Source organism: Acartia tonsa, chromosome 8 (genome assembly GCF_053477335.1).
Source record: "Acartia tonsa isolate MP-2025a chromosome 8, ASM5347733v1, whole genome shotgun sequence".
In the NCBI taxonomy this organism is placed as follows: Eukaryota; Metazoa; Arthropoda; class Copepoda; order Calanoida; family Acartiidae; genus Acartia; species Acartia tonsa.
In genome coordinates this window covers 34417136-34442040 of record NC_137267.1, presented here as the reverse complement: position 1 = coordinate 34442040, position 24905 = coordinate 34417136, and the positions used below count along the sequence as shown (strand labels likewise).

General features: G+C 33.1%; 2 protein-coding genes across 5 annotated transcripts in view; one reads left to right on the top strand and one right to left on the bottom strand.

Annotated features, from left to right (window-relative positions):
* Positions 1 to 4048, top strand: part of ci (transcriptional activator cubitus interruptus) — a 70944-nt gene extending 66896 nt beyond the window's left edge. Inside the window, exons 15-21 of the mRNA XM_080170198.1 lie at positions 308 to 398; positions 547 to 660; positions 755 to 930; positions 1131 to 1221; positions 1343 to 1809; positions 1913 to 2078; positions 2258 to 4048. Coding sequence (XP_080026324.1) covers positions 308 to 398; positions 547 to 660; positions 755 to 930; positions 1131 to 1221; positions 1343 to 1809; positions 1913 to 2078; positions 2258 to 3088 — 1936 coding nt within the window. The 3' untranslated portion in view covers positions 3089 to 4048. The remainder of the gene's footprint in view (positions 1 to 307; positions 399 to 546; positions 661 to 754; positions 931 to 1130; positions 1222 to 1342; positions 1810 to 1912; positions 2079 to 2257) is intronic.
* Positions 4049 to 4320: 272 nt separating this feature from the next.
* LOC145326791 (ras-related protein Rap-1-like) lies at positions 4321 to 16618 on the bottom strand. Of its 4 annotated transcripts, none has more exons than XM_080170201.1 (9): positions 16556 to 16618; positions 16184 to 16242; positions 12856 to 12954; positions 12406 to 12500; positions 11362 to 11413; positions 8264 to 8357; positions 7332 to 7366; positions 6242 to 6310; positions 4321 to 4458 (listed from the first exon to the last, which is right to left on the bottom strand). In XM_080170201.1, the coding sequence occupies exons 1-9, from the start codon at positions 16599 to 16601 to the stop codon at positions 4357 to 4359; spliced, it is 651 nt and encodes a 216-aa protein (XP_080026327.1). In that variant the 5' UTR covers positions 16602 to 16618; the 3' UTR covers positions 4321 to 4356. The 4 variants fall into 4 exon arrangements, with proteins under 4 accessions (XP_080026327.1, XP_080026328.1, XP_080026329.1 ...); XM_080170202.1 differs by having other exon boundaries at positions 8273 to 8357; XM_080170203.1 differs by having other exon boundaries at positions 12424 to 12500.
* Positions 16619 to 24905: the final 8287 nt, after the last annotated feature.

Sequence of the window (24905 nt, the reverse complement as noted above, 5' to 3'; positions counted from 1 at the left end):
ATTAACTGTATCTTCCCATCTCCCTGACTTTGTGAAGACTCTCAATTTGGTCTTTGAAAATAAACCAATAATGTCGGGAATATTAACACAGGTAAGTAGAAGGAAACAATTTGATAGCAGAAGAAAAGGGTCATTAGAAAAAGGAGACAGGTAGTTCTCTGTATATACATCTATACTATAGATCTGTTGTTATGTCCATATGTGCATCCTTGGAATTTTTCATTAAAAAAATAACCTGAAAATTAGAAATGCTAGGTAATAATATCCCTTTGAATTTCTAAAATTAATTTTGAAATGCTTTATTTAGGCCGGAGCATCTGCCCATCTCTGACAACAACGTGACCACTACCAACGACCACCTGGAGGCTGCTGACTACGACAATGAAAGTGATATTGATGTAAGTTTTGTTTTACTTTGTTGATAACATTTACAGTATTGCATGTACAATATTTATCAACAATGATTGAATTTCACTATAGATCCATTATTTAGATGTATTTTTGACTCAAACAAGGCGTTTGACATATAATCATATAAAATTTTAGATTGCCGTAGCTGCCGCGATTGGTGTGGGAGGGGGTGAGCTCCGTGAAGGGGTTAGGCTGCACCGCCTTGGCCCCAGGCTTAGGAACAAGATGCTGGAGCCCCGTAGGGGTCAGGTAAATATTTTATTCTTTTTATCTAAAATTTACTTTATTAAGTGAGAAATTTTCTAACATATATTTTGTAATATTAATTTGAATTTTTTTGCAGATTATGGGAGGGCTATCTGAAATCAACAGCTCCATAGAAAAAATGTCCCTGGAGGATAGTTTCTCGAGCCCCTCTGGCGCAGGGGGTTGTGGGAGCAGTCAAATCGCCCCCCTTACAAAACTTCCACAAGGACCCATGGGCCCACAAACCTTCCTTCAGAATAATGCTACAAATAGGTAAAAAGAAATTAGGAATATTGAATTTATAAAATGATTTAACATAAAATGAAATTAATATTGGAAACTCATTTTTAATCAGTGAAAATTAAAAAGTAATTTAAAATAATTATTTTACAAAGAATTTATTCAAAAGTTCGCAATATTAAAAAAATTATTTTTTTTTTAGTGCAGCTACTCTATAATGCTATATATTTCAGGAGAGATAGTAATTGGACGGTTAGCACTGAGGGGTATGGAAGTATGAGATCAAATACCTCTGTTAGCAGAAGATTTAGTGAGCTCTCACAGGTGTGTATTAGATAAAACTTGGAAAATATAAAAAAAATTGTGGATAATTACTAGCTATAATCTGTCGAAATAATTAGGTAGAAATGAAATAAATTCACCTTTAAGATTTAATTTTTTGCAGGTATCTGGAGTATCCTGTCAGACAACCACCCGCCAGCAGGATGTATCCAGTCCCTGGGATCCAATCTCACCTGGAAGCTCAAGGCGATCATCTGCTGTGGGCACAACAGCTGTCCAACAGCAACAACCCCACCCCATGATGCAACAAACCCAGCACATGCAGTCAATTCAGCGGTCAGCTTCTACACAACAACAAGCAGCTGCTGCTGCTTCGCGGCTGGAAGCCATCAGAGCTGCCGAGGGACGGGAGGGCGGAGCAGCCGCCCGTATGTCCCCTGTAATGTCCCATCATCTTAGTAAATTGCACAAGAAGGCTTTGGCGGCTGGCAACAACTCCAGTTTGTTGCTGCAGTCCACATCTAGCAGTACCATGGCTGGTGACCTGATGTCAAGTGTTGCCACTGGAAGGGACTCCGTCATGTCACAGTCAGGCAACATGGAGGCTATGGCCGCTGATCCTAACGCCAGGTAAATAATTAAAAAATATTGTTCAATAATTTGAATATCTATAAACATATCTATCAACGACATTGAAGTGTGAAAAATGAATAATGCTTAATTTCTTTTTTAGACGAAGCAGCGATCCTGGCCGACCGCTTGATCGTCAATTTGGCGTTGGGGGTCAAATGTCCCGTCACAGAAGCTTTGGTAACCTGGGCGGTCAGCCCGCCAGAACTCCCCTTCATAATCAGAGGATTAGGGGAAGTCAACCCTTCATGCAGGAGCATAGCACACCTGTAAGTATTTTAATATTATTTCATAAAAGCTTTTTTGTGTTGCTCCTAGTTTTGACATTACCTACTTATTCAAGAAATTTATATTCTTAATTTTTTACCTACCTAGGTACTTATAATTGAAGTAAATTTTTCTTTAAATTATAAAGTAATTTTATTAATTATTTATTAAATTTTTCCAGGAGATGTATGACCCAATGAGAATGCACTACGGGGGTATGGGTGGATATGGCGGGTATCCAGCTGGATATCCAGGTTATGACCAGCAACAGTATCACCAACAATTCCCCGCCAACAACTACCCAGCTTTCAACGGTCCCAGCCAACAGCAACAGCCATGTGATGCTTATAATGGCGCCAACGGCCAGCAATGGTCAGGTTGGGAACAACAGCAGCAACAACAGCAATGGATGCATCAGAGCGCAGCTGGTGGTAACATGGATTGGTCTAACTGGGGTGCCGCTGGCAGGCCAGCTTCCCGCCACCAGGCACACATGTCTCCGCCACAGCAACATGCTGCGCAAATGTCACCGCCACAGCAACATGCTTCGCACATGTCACCGCCACAACATCAATCCCAACAGCCTCAACAACCCACTACAACCGCAAATAACAACAACAATAGTGAGTCTTATCTAAGAACTTTACAGTATGTTAAAAATTGCCAGAGCTGGTCGTCCAACAGTGGCGTCGGTTCTCCCCCAGATTATAACCAACAACAACAGCAACAATCAGCTGTTCCCCAATCTAAAAAGCCCGTGAAAACTTCTCCCGCGCATAATCCCGCGTCAATGCCGCCGCCAACCACAACCGGTATTGTACCCCCGATGCATATGGCGGCAGGCCTGCAAATGGGGCCTGGGAATAACATGTTGGGTGCGGGTATGCCCCATGGCCCGGCTATGGGCATGGGGGGCGGGCATAAACCCGATGAAAATATGGTGCTTGGGGACATGCATAGCTCTATGAACGCGCTTATGGAAGAAAATAGATATCTTCAAATGATGCAGTAAATAATAAAATATTTTTCTATGAAATTTAAAAACAAAAAAACACTTATAAAAGTGATTAAACTATAAATAAAGACAATAGAAATTGGAAATAAATAGAATACTAGTGAATCAGTATCTTCAGAAAGCTCAATTATATATCAGTGTACCTATAATAGAAACATATCAAGTATTTTGTATTATAAATTTTTATTATAAACTCGAGCTGTAATTTTTATAAAAAAAGATTGATATAATAGATAAGACGATGCTTTTATTTTTAGTCTTATTTTTATTAATCTTTTTTTGCTTTTCTTACCTTTATCGTGATCTCGATTTGTGCCTTATTGTTATTTATATATGAAATTGATTATAAAAATCTCTTGCCTATATTCTATCTCATTTTTGTAATACTTAGACCTAAAATTGTTCTAAAATTGTTACCATATTTTCTATAGTTGCCATATCATTGTTACCATTGCTTTCTATTTGAAGCTTCTTTTAGTGCCTATAAAAAATGTCTTCATACTGGCCTACCATAGGTCAATTACAATTTATACTGGCCTGGCATTGGTAGTTTAGTCTGTGTATTGGCCTGTCATTGGTCATTTGTATTGTATTTTTTTCAAGGCACTATTAAGAGCTTCTTTCTATTACATTGCCTTCTTATAAATTGCCATTTTCATAAATTTTATTTTATATTTTTAAAATATAAATAGAATTGAAATACCTTTGCTTTAAACACACAATTCTATACGTAGAGATAGATTATAGTGTAGTATAAAAAGCATAATTATTTTTTATAGATTTTTTAGCATGATATAATTATTTCAACGTTTAATGCATTTTTTAAAATCATAAAATAGTCATTTTTTATTTAAAGACTATTTTTTTAAAAATTTCATAGAATACGTACAATTATTAAATTTTATTATTTTTCTATGTATAATTTTGTATTTTTCTAATAAATTATGATATAATATATGAATCACGTGTCAATTTACTAGATATTTTTTATGAGGATTTTCTTTTAAGTATCCTAACCTTTTTCTTTTTAGGGCGAGATTCTCCTTTGATTTCATCTAGGGAAGCCAGAACATCATCTTCTTGTAATGGGATATTAGGTTAAGTAACATCCAACAGACAATCAACCCTTTGATTGCACGTAATAAGTTGCACCTGTCAGTTGGCTAAGGCATTTCCTTTAATCTCACTATCAATGGCACCTTATTTTTTCCCAAAATAATAAAAATAAGCAATCTTAAAATTTATTTTTGTACTACAATTAAAAATTAAACTATGGTACAGCAAGTTTTTTCTTTTTTCTTGACAACTGGCGGCTCCTTCACTATCTCATCCCTTCGCTTCAACTCGCGCACTAGATCTTCAAACACCTAAAGATAAAAATCAGTGGTTCGTGGATGTACATCCATAAAGGCGAAGCTCTGAAACGGTAGGACAAACGAACATTGTAGAGTGCCAGAACGATTCTAGGTAAATTTATTGGAAAACTGCATAATATCTGCTGTTTGGTAAATAAAATGTTTTTTAAAGATGGGAACTTCTAACTGCGTTTAAAAAAGCGAAGATACTCAATAAGCCTTTTTGTGTGACATTGAATTGAATTGTCATTTTCTTGGCTGTTATTTGATTGTTTAAGATATGCCTCCATCCAGTTTAAAATGACCGCAAGTCACTATACGAGATTATTTTGATAATATTTTTAGTTTTTGTCATTTTTCTCTCTTTCCTTTTCTCCCCCTGTTTTCCCTTTTTCCGTTGTACATTCATGATTTTTTTGATTCGCTACATATTGATTTTTTCTTCCTTGTAGTTAGAATATTTGTGTGATAGGGTAACACGTCATTTTACGATATTGTAAACATATTTGTTCTTATTTTTGCAATTTTTTGCAAAGCTTCTCTCTAATCATAGAATGTTCGTATGCCAATTTGACAGTAGTATTATTAACCAGATTTAAATAGAACAATAATGACAACATCCATAAAGCAAGCCTCTAAAATCTAAAACGGTAGGACAAAAATTTGTTATCAAAAAACATAAAAATCAGCATATGTTTTAAAAGTGCGTACGGACTTTCTTAAACTATTTTAGAGTCCCTACGCTTTCTAAATCGCAATGCAACGTTAAAAATCGATAGGACAATTCTCGCTTTCAAAAAATGTTTGAAATGTTGATATAATTTTCTTTAAATCAATTTACATTGTTTGTACTGTGTATGAATGATGATAACCTTGTATAATTTGGGCAAATAAATTAATTGATAAGGCGAACAAAACAATTACCAAAATTTTAACTACAAAATATTATGACAATTATATAAGGTACAAATTGAAACAGAAAGTTAAGATTTTAAAATGCAAATGCCTTCCAAAATTGTATGGGTCCGTCAGTCCAAAAAGTTTGTTGATTTAAACTTGTATATGAGAAACCAAAGCCACTCTACATTTTTAAAAGGTTATGACAACTAATTTTACTTTTTCTTTTTTTTTTCTTTGTTTAGAATAGAGCGTCAAAAATATTTTCAATTTACACAAAAATTCTTTTATAATGTGGAAAATATTTTTGTATTGAAAAAAAACTAAAACACTGATTCTCTGTACCTTGACATTTTTCTTGACATTTAAAATTCTTTCATCAAGAAAATCAATTTTGCTCTATTTTTCTATTTACGTCACATTTTATCTCTTTCTCTCAATTTTCATTTCTACTTATCTATTTTTCTTATACCTACTATGTACTATGTCTTTACTAATCCACGGCTACGTAAATTTTAAAAAATAAAAATTCAGGACCAATAAAAATATGTATTTATTAATTTCAGTGAGAAAGGTGTGGTTTTTTTTTAGGTTTGATGGACAACGAATTGACCGAGGATACGTTATTACGTTCAGCTATTACCAGCAAAACGTTTTCAAACGTTTTTATGTCATGGTATATTTAATATCTATTTGTTGCGTTTTATAATTATTTTTCAATTTGTGTTACCTAGACTAAAGCAAAGCATTTAATACAAAGAGTAAGTACGTAAAATTAAAAACAAAGAAGAAATAAAAAATACGTCATACAATACAAATGACCAATGATAGACCAATATCCATTGTAATTGACCAGTCATCAAGCATCTAATTCCGTCCGTCAGTCAAATGTATTTACCTTTTTAACATTGATATTGGCTTTGGCGGATGATTCTTCAAACAAGGCACCAAACTTGTCGGCTGCCGCCTAAAAAGGTTATTAAAAAAATGCTAAAAATTCATATTATCAAACAAAATTGTACATCATTTGCGTAAGTACAGTATACTGTAAAGGACAACCTTTCATTTTTAGGATTTGATTAAAAATCATTCCAAAAATCCGATGAATATATTAATTGTATCATATATAAAGTTGTTGTTATAAATAGCGTTTCAGGTGACGATTATAGAGTTACTTTATTTCCAAAATGCAAAGTTCGAAATATATAGGACAATATAACTTTTCTAAAATATCGCCTTTAAAAATACGATTTGATATAAATTCCAAAATTTATGGTTCAATAAGATAAAAAAGGCAATGTAAAGAACATTTATGTAAAAATATTCTAATATTCTAAAATTGTAATATTTAAATTTCAAATTGAATTGGAAAATGGAATATTCTTTTGGACATTGAAAATCGAAACGGAAATTTTGTGGAAATTTAACAATTTTTATCCTTATACGTTTCTTTTTCATATTTCCAAAAAACCAAGGACATTTGTTGTAGAAACAAGCAGAGAGAGAGACAATGAGTCCCCAAAGTTTTATAATAATATTTCTTATTCGTTGGTGACTTTTAATGAACTTTTTTGATTATTAATTTGAGTAACGTTTCAATCACTATAGAAGGGATAATTTTGTGTATTAACATTGGGGATGTACATTAATTTATCGGTCCTTTTAATCCCTAAGAAACAAGCTGCGCATTTATGGCAATACTTAGTCCTAGGTCGTGCGGCAGGGGACAGTAAACACACACCTAAATACCAAAATTGAAAATGGAAATTCATGTACATTCTCAATAATGACAAACCCCATCTGTAGCTTAAAATTATTGGTTATATCTGCTAAACTAAACTGGACTAAACTGATTAATATCATTACAAAATGTACATTCCAATGCCCCCCTCCTCACTGGTATCTTGTCATTTTGAGTAGGATGAACGGTTAGGAACGGTTAGTCCGACGTATCCAGGTTATAAAGTAGCTGCGCTAAATATTGTTACCTGTCCCTCTTCTCTGGTAACTTGCCTTATCTCTCCTGAAACAATTATTTGGGATTTTAGTTGAAATAAAAATAAACAAGGATGACAACATACATAAGTAGTGGAGCACTGGATGGAAAAACGGACAAGGAGATTGAATAGGTTCAAATACAATATTCAGCATTTCTGACAGACAATGTAAATTACATACTGGATGCTAATTGGAATGGGGAATCTACACCAAAGAAATAGCCGTCTTTCTTGAGAGAATCAAATTTCCCCCAACAGCGTTACGGACTTAATAAATGACGAAATAAATGACCGACGGACGGACGGACAGACAAGAAAATTTTTCAAACGCTTATCATACCAAAAATGTTTACAAACAATTACTAAAGTTATTAATTTCGTTATTCTTTTTTATCATGAAGTAAATTATGGGAGAAAAGGGACTATTATGTTTTTTTTCCATTTTGAGAAGTTCTCTATTTGTTTTTTAAGTAAGCGCCATGAAATCATCTGTATTTTATCTTTAAAGATTAGTGATGAACTAAATTAACTACTAAAATAACATTTTAATTAATCGTATGATACACGTTATTTTAATGGTTGGCTATAAAACTTAATTGGTAGGTACAATATTTTTTACCAATAATTTTGATCAAAAAGTGGTTTAAGGTATTATTGTTAAAATCCCAAAGTAAAAGGGTGATACATAAATTTTACGATGGGTTAGTAAATGTTTAAAAAAAAAGTGGATCATGGAAAGAAGACGAAGCAGCGGGTTTCGCCGTATTTTAACAGTAGCTTTTGGTTATTTTAGGTTAGGTTAGGTTAATGATTGCTCCGAATTAAGGGTTAGAGCCCCCCCCCCCCTCCCCGCAGGAGAAAATCTACTGTGAAAATACGACAACACCCGCTACATCGTTTTTTTCCATGATCCAAAAAGTTACTTTGCTCACCAACAACTGAACTCTCGTTGTCAGGGAGGTCACATTTATTTCCAACTATTATGATTGGCGGTAGTTTTGAGTTCTCTTCTACACCCTGATACAAAATATATTAATTATTAATTATATGTCACACATAGAAACTTTCACTTAACACTGTCAAATATACCAAAATTTCAAGAAAAATTATTACAATAAAATTTCAAAACATTGAGTAAAATTGCCAACCAATATTGAAATTTATTTAAAAATCATTTCATTTATTTGATTTTAATAAGATAATTTTGTCTAATTTGTAAAGAGGATGAAAATAAAATCATAACTTGATTATATTATTTTACTTGTCATGGATTTTAAAAAATCTATTGTTTAAAAAAGCGAAACCTTTATAATATAGGATAAACAGATGAGACCAACAACAAGATTTAAAATAGCAATAGTTTTAGTTCTTTTTATATTAATAGCGGCTGCATCCTTAGCTTTCAGGGATATTTTTAAATATATAAGATTAATCAAGTCCGTGGCCTTAAATTAAGAAATAAATTTATAACAGCTAGACAAAAAAAAAACTAATATCCTGTCTTAGTTAACTTATCATGAGTTTATTTTAATTAAATTACTTAATATTTTCTTTCATGTACAACATGAAAGGTAAGAAATACAAAAGAAACTTTCAAATATAAAAACATTCCTTGAAAATCTTCCTTCAAAAGTGAAAATTCTTCACTCAAAAGAAACAAGAACGTTGCAAATCATAGAAAATCTATGTATAGGAATTTTATTTTGTAAAACAATGTTCGCAAATTAGATTAGATTGGGAGTACATACATAAAAAGGACAACTATGAATATTATATACATTAATATATACAGTCAAATTTTATTTATATGGTTATTTAATTTGAAAATTTTCTTCTTAAATGAGTCTTCTAAAAGGTAGGAATTATGCAGTAATGTGTATTGTTTTTAAAGATTTTACTACTAAAAAAAACTATAAGGGAAATTTTAGAGGCTACTTTCATAATATTTTATTACAAAAAATATGATAGCTAATTGCAATATTTTTTTTACAATAACCTTCTAAACTTTTTTTGATTATCAATAAACTACTTAGCAAGTTAAGAATATTGTACTGACCTTAATTGTAACAAATTATTCAACAAAGTAGACTATAATGTTGAAAGATATTTTTCTATAAAAGTGTTAAAATATTAATAGTTATTTCTCGCATCGTATTATAAACGGCTTTCCGCGGATATAGAATGTACAATTATAAGATTAAAACTAGTTTTTTAGCCATTCGGCACCTCGGGGCTAAAAAAACTGGTTTTAATCTTATGATTGTACATTTCTATATTCGTAGAAAGCGGTTTATAATACGATGCTAGACATAGTTTTTTTCGTATTGATGAGAACTGGTTCCTGTCCACCGGATTCGAATAAACACGAGAAAATCCATTTACTGACATTTTTATTACAAAGATCCCTCCCACCCCTGTGGTTTTTGCCTCTTTTCCAAAAAAATTCTTCAGCAACATTTCAGCCTTATTATTTTTACAAGTTAAATTATATGATTTATGTCACTCCAGTTATATTCAGTTCTGACACTCTGCAAGTGTTAACGGTCGTTTGTCCTACCATTTTAGAGCTATGCTTTTATTGATATTGTTATCCTTATTTTCCTATGCATAGAAACTTTTCTATAATTAGGGTAGGTCCGTCCGTACGTCCGTCCGTCCGTAACGGATAGCTTTTTCGCTAATTTAGGCATGTTAGTATTGTCCGATTGATTTCAAACTTTGCATGGTGATTCCTGTAGTAATTAGGTACGATTTAGAAAGCGTAGCAACTCTTTAATCATTACCAAAATGTCCGTACGTCCATTTTAAACATGTTGATTTATTTTACTTTTTTAACAACAAATTTTTATGTGATCTAATAATCCGATTGATCTGATTTTTGGTATACTGATTCCTGGGACAACAAAGTACAATATTATAAGCGAAGCAACTCTATAATCAAGTCCTAAAAATGTAAGTATGTCCATAAACATTATTCTGTATCAAGCAGTTTTTCAACAATTTTACTTACAATTTTGCTTCGACATTTATATATTCTGATTATTCAGTTCTGACACTATACAAGTGTTAGTGTCCGTTTGTCCTACCGTTTCAGTGCTTCGCTTTTATGGATGTTGTCATCCTTGTTTATTTACTTTGTTTTAAAATAAGTGTTAATGTTTGTTTGTTCTTCGCTTTTATGGATGTTGTCATCCTTGTTTTTTTTATCATGATTTAATTATACATACAGACGTACATCAATAGAATATTAAAATAGGATTTTTTTAAAAAGAAAATTGATTTATCACTATTTTCAATCTAAAAATAGCGAAATAATTAAATATTCCAGAATATTTTTTTGTCTTTTTAGTTTCAATTATTCTAAGTGATCTTTACATTTTATTTTTACATTTTATTGTTTTGACATTTGCAAAATAACTATTATTATAAAATTATAATCTGTCCGCAACAAGGTAACAGACTACTATTTTGTATATTTCGGCATGTTAGAATTAGCATAATGATTTCTGTAACAATTTGTATTTGTATATAATAGAAAGCATAGTAACTGTATAATCTATACCAGAAAGTTCATTTTAAATTTTTGACCGTAAATTGACTATACGTTTCATAATTGGCATGTAACAGTTTCTGTAGGCACCTTCAAAGTGAGGATGATTTTTTTTATGAATTGGATACAATTTTTTTTTAAATTTAAAATCTCCTATTCGTTTGTGGGACACCCCTCCCTCCTTGGACGCCAATGTTTATCAAGAATGTCAAAGTAAATAGAAACATAGATTCTTGATCTTCCTCTACAATTAACTTTATCAAGAAAAAAATATTTCTTTAATAACTTTATTTAAATTATGCTGAAATTTAAAAAAAATCATGGATGGACAAACGAAAATAGTCACGAAACCTAATTATTGCCATAATACATTAGTTAAGTTTGTACGGAAATATAAAAATTCAACACTTTTAAGAGCCTATTTAACTGACCAAAATATAAAAAATGTTTATTAAATTTCTTTTTACTTACTCTAGATGTTTTTAATCCATTTATTCTATCAATAACATCTTGAACACTCAATCTATATAAAAAATAATATGAAACTTTAATAATAAATTTATTCTTATTTTCTTCTTTCTTAGAAGCAAGGGCCGTAGGCTCTATATTAAAAAATAGTATATAAATTTTTTTTAAGGTGAAGCTTTTCATAGTGCCTATAAAAAATGACGGCATACTTGCCTACCATTGGCCAATTTAAATGCCTTGCCAGTGGTAATTTATTAACCTTTCATTGGTCATTTGACGTCATTTTTAAAAGGCACTTATAGAGCTTCGCAAACATTTTCCAAACTTAGAAAGTCCTCAGTAAAAATCCTCCACCCCTTCCATAAGTAGTTTACCTTTCTTATTTAAGTTTTGTTATCTATAATACAAAGTAGAATGATGTCTGTCTGTCTGTCTGTCCGTCGATCCGTCCCTTAAGATCTCGGTAACCACTGAACCGATCGGATTCTACTCTTCAGGGTATATACCTATTGGTCCTGTGGTGGTTTTAAGCTATTTTCTTGGGGGGGTGGGACACCCCCCCCCCCAAAACAAAAAAAATAATTTTCTTGGGAACACATTAGACAAAGCACCAGTAGTACATTTTTTTTTATTATCTCTTGGGGCAAAGCCCCTAGAGGCTATGTGCAAAGCCGCTAGTCTATAATACAAAGTAGAACGATGTCTGTCTGTTTGTTTGTTTGTAGCGAAGGATCTCGCTAACTGCTGAACCGATCGGGTTCTCCTTTACAGGGTAGCTTTTCATAGGTCCCGGGAAGGTTTATAACTATTTTCTTGGGGGGTGGGGACACCCAACCCCCCCCCCAAAAAAAAAAATAAAGAATGAAAAATACCCTCCCCCCCAATTTTTTTTTCTTTTTAAAACTAAAACTAAAATAGTGGGGTCGACTACCCCCCGCCCCCCCCCCCCCGACAAAGAAATTTTTAAAAAAAAATTTCTTTTAAATCTAAAATACGAAAAATAGGGGCGAAGCCGCTAGTTATTATTATAAAGCATTTGAATCCTACTTGTAATGAAAATCATACTTATCAGAAACTGAATACACAAACAGAAATGCTTCTGCTGATCTGTAGTAATGGTCTCGAGATCCTATCACATTGTCCTAGATAGATAGATAGATAGATAGATAGATAGATAGATAGATAGATAGATAGATAGATAGATAGATAGATAGATAGATAGATAGATAGATAGATAGATAGATAGATAGATAGATAGATAGATAGATAGATAGATAGATAGATAGATAGATAGATAGATACCTGCCCAGCAGTATCAAGAATCTCTAGAGTATTAGGTTCTCTAAATACCATAGATAGATAGATAGACATACAGACATATAGATAGATATATATCTACCTGTCCAGCAGTATCAAGAATCTCTAGAGTATTAGGTTATCTAAATACCATAGATAGATAGATAGACATACATGACATATAGATAGATATATATCTACCTGTCCAGCAGTATCAAGAATCTCTAGAGTATTAGGTTCTCCATCCACCATAAAATTTTCTTTGGTATAAAAATCTTCTAATGTGGGATCGTATGTTTCCTAAATAAGTTTAATTTAACAGGGATCCAAAGGGATAAGCCAATTGCCGTTAAATTGATGAAAATCCACAAAATGATAATACACAAAATTTCCCCTTCTGTTGGTTAAAATTAGTACTTGAAACGTTTGGACACTCAACCCAAAGTTGTTCAGCCAACGAATAAGAAAACGTTATTTAAAAATTTGGTGGACTACTGTAATAAACAGCCCAATGTCCTCTCCCTCCCTGGATTTTTAAATACTTTATGAAAATTAGTAATGAGAATTATCAAGTGATTCCAGAGATATTGGCAATTATAAATGAGTCATAAAAATTCATCCGGTGAATTTGTGATGAAATATCAAAATTGAGGGAGGGGTAGTTACCCCCAATCAACCCGCGGCATTAGCGTGATAAGACAAAAAAAATGCCTGGGCCAAAAGCAGGCGCAACTCATTACTATGCAACTTCAAGATTGGGGGTTTGTTGTCATAGACTACATATAAGGCTTTAATTCACTACTATAAAACAAGATAGTAGACAGTAGACTTTGGAGATTTTGTCCTCCCCTTCCCTAATATTAATCTTGAACATCTATTAACATAATGATACTTGTTTAATTTTCAAAAAAATTTCTAAAATTTAGAACTTTTTTTGATAATTTCATAAAAATGAAGAAAAAATGTTATGTAATTCTTTAATTAACTTTTAAAACTATTTTTCTCTCTCTCTGGAATAAGAAATAATTGTAGAAGAAGTTTTTAATGAAAAACAAAACAAGAACAAATTATATGTGCAGCGAAATAACAATATTTAGATAGTTATAATTTCTGTCTGTAGAGGCTAGATGCGAATCCGCTAGTCCTATTATATTATATTATACTAGTGGCTACGCCCCTAGAAGCTTCTAGGGGAACTTAAGGTAGGAGGGGGAAAAGTCAACCTTTTCCCATTTTAAATTTGTGTTCAAAAGAGTAATAAAAAATATTTTTTTGGGGGGAAGGGGTGAAGACACCCTGCCCAAAAATAGTTTTAAAAATTCCAATGACCTATAAGAAGCTTCACTGTAAAGGAGAACTATATTGGTTCAGCGGTTAGCGAGATCCTTCGGGACATACAAAAAACGCTTACTACTTTATATATTAGGATTATTAAGTAAGCTTTTTGTCTTTAACGAAGGATCTTGTTAACCGCTGAACCAATATGTTACCCCTTTACAGAAATGCTTCTTTTAGGTCGCAGGATGTTTGTAGGCTATTTTATTTTTATTAAAACACTGGGTATGGTTTTAGGATATTTTTATGCACTTCTGTATCCCTTTGAATATAGATCTCTAAATGCTAGGGGTTGATTATATAAAAGAGGAAAATACACCTAAACCCAGAACCACATTATTATGCAATCTACATTTTGCTGGATATTTTGTCTACGGTAGTCCATAAGTGTACAGCCTTACAGTACATTGTTTCTATTTGTTAAAGCAACACGTATGATAAAAGAAAAAGATTGTGTTTAAAGTAAAATGCTTATATTTCAATCAAAATCTATATTTTTGTATTTTTTACCGACCCACTTCATTATGCAAATCAAAAGAAAATCAATGGGAAAACGTTTGTTTTGCCCTTTTCTCCACTTTTAAAAATTAATTCTGATAAAATAACAATTTTTTAAGGGATTTATGCATTAATTATAATGAAAAACAGTTTAAGGTAGATTTTAATGATTTTTCTAAATAAGAAATAATTGAAAAAAAGAAATTCTATCCCTATCACTTTAGAGGACAGCTGCCGACCCCCAGTCTTATGGATGAAGCTAAATACATGTTAAAAATAAAAATTAGCCTGAAAAGTATACAAAAATGTTTTTTGATGTGTTAAAAAAAATCCATTTTAAAATCTTGATTTTGAGGATGATGGCCATTAAGATGCTCTTACTGGTGGTGATGGTGAGTTAAATGTTATCTAAGTGCATGCCCATGATGATAACTTATATATTGAACTATGGTCCAATTTTTGTAGTCATAGCAGCCTCCAGCCAAGCAATATTAAAAAAGAAAAAATTGCAATTTTAATTACTAAAATTCATAAAGTAAATAATGTAGTTTTTAGATAATGGTTATATTTCATGTCGATAGGCTCCACTGGAGGCTGCTATGACTACAAAAAATGGTACATAGGTTAATAGACAAGTTGTTGTAATGGTCATGTACTTAGATAACATTTAGCTCACCTTCACCACCAGTAAGAGCATCTTAAAGGCCATCATCCTCAAAATCAAGATTTTAAAATAGATTTTTTTAACACATCAAAAAACATTTTTGTATACTTTTCAGGGTAATTTTTATCTTTAACATGTATTTAGCTTCATCCATAAGACTGGGGGTCAGCAGCTGTCCTCTAAAGTGATAGGGATAGAATTTCTTTTTTTCAATTATTTCTTATTTAGAAAAATCATTAAAATCTACCTTAAACTGTTTTTCATTATAATTAATGCATAAATTCCTTAAAAAATTGTTATTTTATCAGAATCATTTTTTAAAAGTGAAGAAAAGTTCAAAACAAACGTTTTCCCATTGATTTTCTTTTGATTTGCATAATGAAGTGGATCGGTAAAAAATAAAAAAATTTAGATTTTGATTGAAATATAAGCATTTTACTTTAAACAGAATCTTTTTCTTTTATCATACATGTTGCTTTAACAAATAGAAACAATGTACTGTAAAGCTGTACACTTATGGACTACCGTAGACAAAATATCCAGGAAAATGTAGTTTGCATATTGAAGTGGTTCTGGGTTTAGAAGCTTTTAATCATAAATTATTTTTATATTTGTATAGAAGGCTGAATGAAACAAATCAATTAAAATTTTTTTTAAATCAGAAAATTAATTCTTTTCATTTGACGTTATTTTACTCTCTTTTTAAATTAATAAAAACTTTCCTTTAATAAATCTTAATGAAATCATATTGATACAGTAAAGGACAAAATGTTCAACAATTAATTAAAAAATTTCCGTTATCAATCTATACTTTGATCTATACTGAGCCATACTGAAAATGTATCGTATTGTAGACAGCGTTCTGCGGATAGTAAAATATAAAACTTAAAAGATTAATTCTAGTTTTGTTAGCCCTGAGGGGCCTAATAGATAATACAAATCATCAAGCTCAAAATGCATATTTGGTGCTTTTCTACTTTTTAGGTTTTAAAATAAAATGAATAACTGAAGCATGGCTCCTCTAAAACTTACCATATATGTGTTTCTTAACATTCTGACCGTCAAACAGGATTTACCAACTCCTCCTCCACCTTAAAAAATCAAGGATCTAAAGGGATACGACATTGGCCTATAAATTGATGTACGTCATGACGTAAAACAAAGGGAAAGAGCATTACATGAAAAAAAATTTTAAAACATAGCACATTCTTAGTGGGTTTTTAAAAAATATAATCAATAAGTTTAGTTTTTTTTTTAAACTTATGCCTTATGAAAAGACCCCATCGACAAATCGTTTTGGAGACTATTGGTTTAGTGGACAAAGGACTATTGCAATAGAATGTGACCATACTGACTGAAAGACCGTCTGAATTATAAAGAATCTTCGCAGCAACTAAGACTTACCCATTACTGCCAATTTATATTTTCTTTTGCCTCCGTTTTGGTCCATTTTAAAATCTGGAAATAAAACATATTTCGCCATGTTATTTTCTGATGATATATCAACATAATATTGAATGTCGATGTTTATTTTAGTTAATTCAGCTTTAATAACATAATTACAATGTTTTTTGAATCACTTGCGGCTGCGCTCCTAGCATTTAGTGAAGAGGTGGGGCATCCAAAAGACTCAAATTCAAAAGCACTTTTAACAGTTATAAATCTATCTCAACCATAACATTTATAAATTAGTAACTACTGCTGCTTCATAACGTAATATATTTCAAAGAAAAAAATCTTCATTATCAATCGCATCTCTTAGTAAAGTGAATCAAGCAAATTTAGCTTGGTCAGTTGGTCAAAATTAAAATAGCCTAAAACGATACTATGTATTTTTCTAACTTTCTGTATAGGATGATTTTTTTATATTATTTTAGTATATAAAGTTGTAAAAAAATGTTGGTTAAGATCTCGCTAACCACTATTCAGATTAGCTTCTTAATTTTAGGGAAAGTTCACATAGCAACTGGGATGGTTTTAGATCAAATTGTTTGTTCATTTATTATGGAATTTTTTGACCCTTTTCATCCCTTACATTTACGAAGCCGCCTAGGGTGTCCCATAGCGTAGTGGTTAGCGCACTACGCTGTGGTTGGGAGAAACCGAGTTAAAGTCCCCACAAAGACTTTGCACTTGGTTGACAAATGCTGTCGCAATTTGTCAGATTATGATCACGCAACCTTCCCTGAGATCCCCTTAGGTTGTAAGGAGGGAGATTTGTAGGAAGTTAGGATTCTACCAATCAAGCAGCTTAAATCATGCTTTCCCTCGTCCATGCTCCTCGTGCCATTAATTAGGGTGGCTTAATATGGAACACCTGCCAAAACTCTAGGCCAGGGTGATGTAATAATTGAGTAGCTTCCACGAGAATTGCGGGTCAGCTTGTAATGTATCATAGAATACAATCAGCTGTGCGCGAAGCTTACCAATCTAAGATTGGCCAAAGGATTCTCACTTCCAGTCTCCGTGTGCATCTGAGTCCTAACTTCAGAGAATCAGGGCTACAACAACAACAACGAAGCCGCCTTTATTAAACAAACCAAAGATAACTTTCCGAGTTTTAACCCTTAACGGTCGGGGGGGGGGGGGGCGTTGAACGCCCCCCCATCCGGTTTTTTCTATCTCATTTTCTGTGTGTGAAAGATAAAGAGCACAAACTGCTTGACTTTTTAAGTGTGGGTATGAGACATAACTGAGAGTTGAAATTTTTTGAATGTCTCCATCCTGGCGGGCACAGGATGCCAGCAAACCAGGCGGGGTCATCCAGGTAAAGAGCAAAAATATTTTTTTTAATTAAACAAAGCATTTTATCTTACCAAAATACTAAAATATCCTCTAGTAGTACATCCTCATATTAAATACAGGTGTTCAAGTCAATTTTAGGTTCCAGGTATGATCCTGCAGGTCCTGATCCTCCAGGTCTCCAGAAATCTTTAAAAGGCTCCTGTGGCCGCAATTTTTGCCTTAGAGACTTCAAATTTCAAACTTAAGCTTATCTTACATGTCTAGATAATGTATTAAAATTTCATAAAGATCCGCCGCCGTTTTCCCGCCAACCGCCGACTGCGGCGGCTGGCAGCTGCCAAGTACAGCTGCGGCCGCTGATATTATATTTTGATATTTCGAATATAAAATTTACATAAAGATAACCATTTTCTGCTAAAAAATTTTTATTCTAGCTTCAAAAGTAAAAAAATTACAGCCGTTTGAAAATTATAAGTAAAAAAGGACCTAAAAACAAAGGTTGTTAAATAAAAGGGTGAAGGAAGCGAAAATTGACCTTGACTTACTTAAGGTCGGAAATTCATCATAACACAGGGGACTTGCACAAAATTTTTTAGCCCTCTAGCTCTAATAGGAACTGAGATAATAGGGGGGGGGGGCGTTGAACGCCTCCCCCCTGACTGATTAAGGTGCGGCAAGGGGCCCGACTGTAAGGGGTTAATAAGATTTTTTAACACAATATTATGTTTTGTTTCTCTCTCGAATTTTCAGTTCTTTTGAAAATTCATAAAAAATAGTTTATTTTAGTTTATTCTATCAAACTTTATAAATTAACTGAAATTATACTATTTTGTTCTCTCTTTCTTTCTCACCTCACATCTCCTCTTTTTCTTTACCACTCTCTCTCTCTCTCTCTTTCTCTTCATTTTTCTCTCTCTCTTTCTCTCCATTTTTCTCTCTCTAAATTATTGTGATTATCTAGGTATTCGAGGATACGTAAAAGACTTTTTTAAAAATCTAAAGTAAAAATCGAAGGTATTGGTCTACTTTTGGACCCCTAACATCTAGGGGAATGAAAAATAGCCCAAAACCATACCAAGGCTTAATTATATAATTAAATCCTAAGGTTTATGAAAGCTTCCCTAAAAAGGTATAATTAGTTCAATAGCCGGGGGGTCGATATTTCGCCCTTATAAGCCTCAAGTGGCCCTTGATTCTTCTAGGGGCGACCCCGCTAATCTATAATAATGTCTGTCTGTCCGTCCTTTAAGATCTCGGTAACCACTGAACCGATTGGATTCTTCGGGGAATATACCTACTGGTCCTGTGGATGTTTTAGGCTATTTTCTAGGCGGGGGGGGGGGGGGGGGAGGGTTACCCTCAACCTCCCAAAAAACAAAAAAAAAACATTTAAAAAAAAGAATTTTTGCGAATTCGCCATTTATTCGCGAAAATTTGCAACCCATTCGTAATTTTTTGAACCCGGTATTAGTGTCGGACTGATTATGACGTAACAAAAAAAATTAGCCAATGAGAGGCTACTATGAATTTTACCATTGGTCAATAATGTCCTCTCATTGGCTAATTTTTTTTATTACGTCATAATCAGTCCGACACTAATACCGGGTTGAATTTTTTCGGCTGGGTAGGTAATAGAAGATGTAATCATTTCGATACTCACATTTTTTATAGGCACGTACCTAATGTTTCTTTTAATTACCTCCTGAGGCAAAGCCCCTAGAGGCTAGTAAGTATATATTTCTGTAAAACCTATCCTTTTCTGTGTTAATGTGCAGGGATCTACAGGGAAAAGACAATGGCCTGTAAATTGATGTACATCCCAATAAGGTGATACACGTGACAAAATTACCCCTTCTGTAGATTACAATTAGTGGTCAACTTAATGAATCAACCAATCAAAATTCAATAAAAGTCCCCAAAGTTGTTTCTTGCAATCGAATCAGAAAGGTTGTTATAAAACTTTGGGGGCTAGTGTAATAAACAGCCCAATGTCCCCTCCCTCCCTCCCTGGTTGATGTGTGTTATCAAGATATCCTATTTCCGATAATTGAACAAAAGTCTGAATTTTCAACAATTTTCATCATACATGATTTGGACCCCTAATGTATTGTTGTCCAGAACAATCTCTTAAACGGGCGGAACGATTACTCTATTATTCTGTGAAAGTCTTAGTGTTGGTATTTGGGAGGGTTATGGTCCCCCAAAAATACCCACGCAAATTTTTTTTTATTCATACAAGAATTTGAAAAGCATAGGGTTCGGCTTCGCCTCTCAAACCCCACTCCTTCATAAGAAACACATACTCTAGTGGCATGCTTTTGATTAGGTGTTGAAAGGCAGGCCTTACCAATTTTAAATTTAGGGGGGGGGGGGGCGTTGACACCCCCCTTCCACATGCCACTGTTCTTCGTATTGACATGATTTTTTTATTAAAGGAGGCAGAAAGACAAACCGTCAAATATAAATTATATATTACCCTTGCTACTTAAACAAAAAGGTGTGGGGGGGGGGGGGGTACAATAGTCATGAAAAAATGTTACCAAATATTTTTTATCCACATCATACACCGTGTAAAGCTGAAAATAGATAATCAAATAAAACCGTTGTCAATATTATTATGCAACATGTATCAAAATATGTAAAAAAAACAAGCATCTTCGCTCCTTTTATTAAGGGATAGGGATCGAACAGCAGAAAAACAGCCTAAACCATCCTTACATTTCTTTAAAACTTACTATTTTATATAATAGATTAAACATTTAGGTATAGTCTCTTTTGTGGCAACGCTCCTTAAGGGGAGATTCTTTCTATTTTAACAGTAGCTATTCTCCTATTTCTAGCCCCAGCAGGGGTTTTAACCCTGCGGGGCAATCACCTAACCTAATATAACATAACCTAACCTAAAATAACCTATCAAAAGCTAAGTTAAAGATACGACGAATCGCTCTTTAAGGGGCGTTGCCACAAAAGAGCTATACCCAAACATTCTAATATATAAAATCCTGAAGCTTCGTGTGTTTGTGTTCAGTAAGATCTTAGAAATATCTGCAACTAGTATTTCACAATTTCAAACAGCCTACTCTTGGTTCTAGACAGGTTTCATGTTTTTTCTTTTAATGGAATTGGAAGATTTTTAGATTTAATTTTTAGTGATGTTCAAAATCGTTCCATGGCTGGTCTAGGTCTATATAACAAGTGTAGGTTACGTCACCTCCTATAAATATTGCCCCAAATGTTAGGATAGAGGACAAAAGTGTCCGGCCCCTATTAAAATCGAAATTTTCATATATTTCTAGAAAGAGAAAGAAATAAAGAGAAGGAAAAAGAAATAAAGAGAGAGAGAAGAGAGAGAGAGAGAGAGAGAGAGAGAGAGAGAGAGAGAGAGAGAGAGAGAGAGAGAGAGAGAGAGAGAGAGAGAGAGAGAGAGAGAGAGAGAGAGAGAGAGAGAGAGAGAGAGAGAGAGAGAGAGAGAGAATTAGAAAGAAATATAGAGTTCGTATGCAACAAGTAATTACAGAGATGATACGCATTTAAAGTTACAAAAAATACCTCGGCTAACTAATTCTCTAAATATATTAATTGTATTTCTAATTAGTAATATCTAAAGGGAAAAAAATGTAATAGTTATTTCTCGCATCGTATTATAAACGGCTTTCCGCGGATATAGAATGTACAATTATGAGATTAAAACTAGTTCTTTTAGCCCCGAGGTGACGAAGTCACCGGCTAAAAAAACTAGTTTTAATCTTATGATTGTACATTTCTATATTCGTAGAAAGCTGGATATAATACGATGCTAGACATAGTTTTTTCGTATGGATGAGAACCGGTTCCTATCCACCGGATTCGAATGAATACGAGAAAATATATTCACTAGAAAAATTAATATATTCAGGTGTGCTAACAAATCCGCTAAAAGTTTAATAATATCAAATCAATAAAAACGCAATTATTACTACAGCTTTCTTAAACTTTCTGGTAACGATAATAGAGTTTTATTATTGCTTTTATGTTATAGGAATCACCATGCAAAGTTTGAAATCGATAGGACAATTTTAACATGATTAAATAAACGAAAAGATATAACCGTTCGCTTTCAGAAAAGAAAAGCTTCGCTTTTAAATATAATAAACCATTAAAATCAACTTTAAAACATTTTCAGCCAGCTAATTAACTTTAACTTTTAAAACCATCTAGAACTACTTAACATTTTTACGTAAATAAGGATAAGTAGTAACTCTCAAATTTATAATGATTCCTGTGCTAATTTCCAATAATCAAGACCGTCCATTATTATTTATAATTGTTTGAGATTATTTAAAATATCGATTCAAAAGATGATCATGCACTATGTTATAAGCGTAGAATCTCTTTTTAAACTACATCCATTGGAGGGTTGGGGTGGTATGAATGCCCCAATCTCGAATAATGGATAATGTCTAAATTAGTTAAAAACTTTTTATATTATGTAAATTTATTTTCTTTACATCGCAACTTTTATATTTGATAATATTTTTCTTATTCAAAATTATGAATCATATTTAAGAGTTATTTTTATAGAAATTTATTAAGCGGCTTCGCTCATAACTTCATTTGGTATGCTATAGGGTGGTAAATCCCCATGGTAGTAAGTTTACACGTTAAATTTTGTAAATCCTCAGACATGCGTAAGGATAGCGTATTTAACCCCCTAATAAAGTTAATACTTTTCCCCTGGCAAAATTCGGTGCACGCCACTGCTTTAAACATATAATTTACTGTACACCAATAATTTTAAAAGCGAAGCTTTTCTGCAATTAGGGTCGGTCCGTCCGTCAATTCGTACGTCCGTAACAGTTACCTCTTTTCGTTTATTTGGCATTTTAGAATTGTCCTATCGATTTCAAACTTTGCATGATGATTCCTATAACAGAAAAGCAATAAAAAAGCGTTGCAACTCTATTATCGTTACCAGAAAGTTCGTATATCAATTTAATACATGGTGATTTTCAACTTAACAAGGATGACAACATCCATAAAAGCGAAGCCCTGAAACGGTAAGACAAACGGACATTAACACTTATATAGTGTCAGAACTGAATAATAATAATATAAATGTTTAAGAGTCAAAGCAAAATTGTAAGTAAATTTGTTGAAAAATTGCTTGATTCAGGAAAATGTGTTTGGACATACTTACATTTTAGGACTTGATTATAGAGTTGCTTCGTTTATTACATTATACTTTGTTGTCCCAGGAATCAATATACCAAAAATCAGATCAATCGGATGATTAGATCACATACAAATTTGTTGTTAAAAAAGTAAAAAAATCAACATGTTTAAAATGGACGTACGGACATTTTGGTGATGATTATAGAGTTGCTACGCTTTCTAAATCGTACCTAACTATTAAAGGAATCACCATGCAAAATTTGAAATCGATAGGACAATTCTAACATGACTAAATTAACGCAAAGAGCTATCCGTTACGGACGGACGTACGGACGGACCGACCCTAATTATAGAAAAGCTTCGCTTTTAAAAAGCAGAGCATTAATTTCTAAATTTTGACACTCTACATGCAAGAGTTAATGTTCGTTTATCCTTCCTTCTGATTTTTAGAACTTCGAACTTATGGATGTTGTCATCCTTGTTATCAAAATGATCACCAAGAAAGAAATCTAGATACTATAACAAAACAAAGTTTTGCTAAAATATTACTCATTTATTTCTTGATAAGAAATTTTAGTATTATTAAAAACGAAGTTTTTCTATATCATGTATCGGCCCGTCAGTCCGACCGTAACGGATAGCTACACTGTAATGGAGATCTGTGTCAGTTCAGCGGTTGGTGAGATCATTTGGTACAGACAGACAAATTAACATGCTTTTACTTTATTATAGGGATATAATGTCGTATTCCTTTCCTTATAGTTGGAATAGTTGATTTTGTAAAAAATAATATCAAAAGGAAATTATGACAAACTTCCGATTAATAATAATAATATAGAGCAAATATCAGGGATCTAAAGGGATAAGACAATTGCCGATAAAATGATGTACATCCCTAATGATGATACACAAAATTACTCCATCTGTAGATAAAAATAAGTGTTTGAATGAAACGTTTGAACACTTAACCTAATGAACTAAGCAATCAAAATTCAAAGTCCCCAAAGTTGAGCTAGCGAAAAGAAATCGTTAGTATAAAACTTTGGGGACTAGTGTCCCCTCTATCTCTCTTGTAAATATGGACAATTATATTCAAGCAAAAATTTTGATCTTTATATATATAATGTCTCTGCCGCTTAATATTGGTCCTATAAAGGTGTATATAATTTTGGGGGAGCGTTCACAACCCTCCCATAAGAAATCGTTCCTTGAAAAAATAACCTCTCCTCCAATTCTCTTACCTTTAAAAAATTAAAAAATAGATTAAATATGGGAGGGGGGTCGACATCCCCCCCTCTCTTTCATGTGCCTCTAGAGGTTTATAAGCCGGTAATCCTTATAATAAAGTAACAGGATGTTTGTGTGTTTATCTGTGTGTTTGTGTGTTTGTATGTTTGTACCGAAGGATCTCGCTAACAGCTGAACCGATCGGGTTCTCCTTAACAGGGTAGATTCTCATATGTCCCGGGAAGGTTTATAACTATTTTGGGGGAGGGTACCACCACCCTCCCAAGAGAAATTAAATTTTTTTTTAAAATTTCTTGATTTTAGAAAGAGAGTTAAACGAAAAATAAACGTCAAACGCAAAATACATTTAAAGTGCCACTAGAAGCCTCTAGGGGCGTAGCCGCTAGACCTTATACTAAAGTAACAGGATGTCTGTGTGTTTGTCTGTGTGTTTGTACCGAAGGATCTCGCTTACCGCTGAACCGATCGGGTTCTCCTTAACAGGGTAGCTTCTCATAAGTCCCGGGAAGGTTTATAACTATTTTGGGGGAGGGTACCACCACCCTCTCAGGAGAAATCGCCCCTAGAAAAAAATTACCCCTCCCGAAAAAGAGACTTGAACATAAACCAA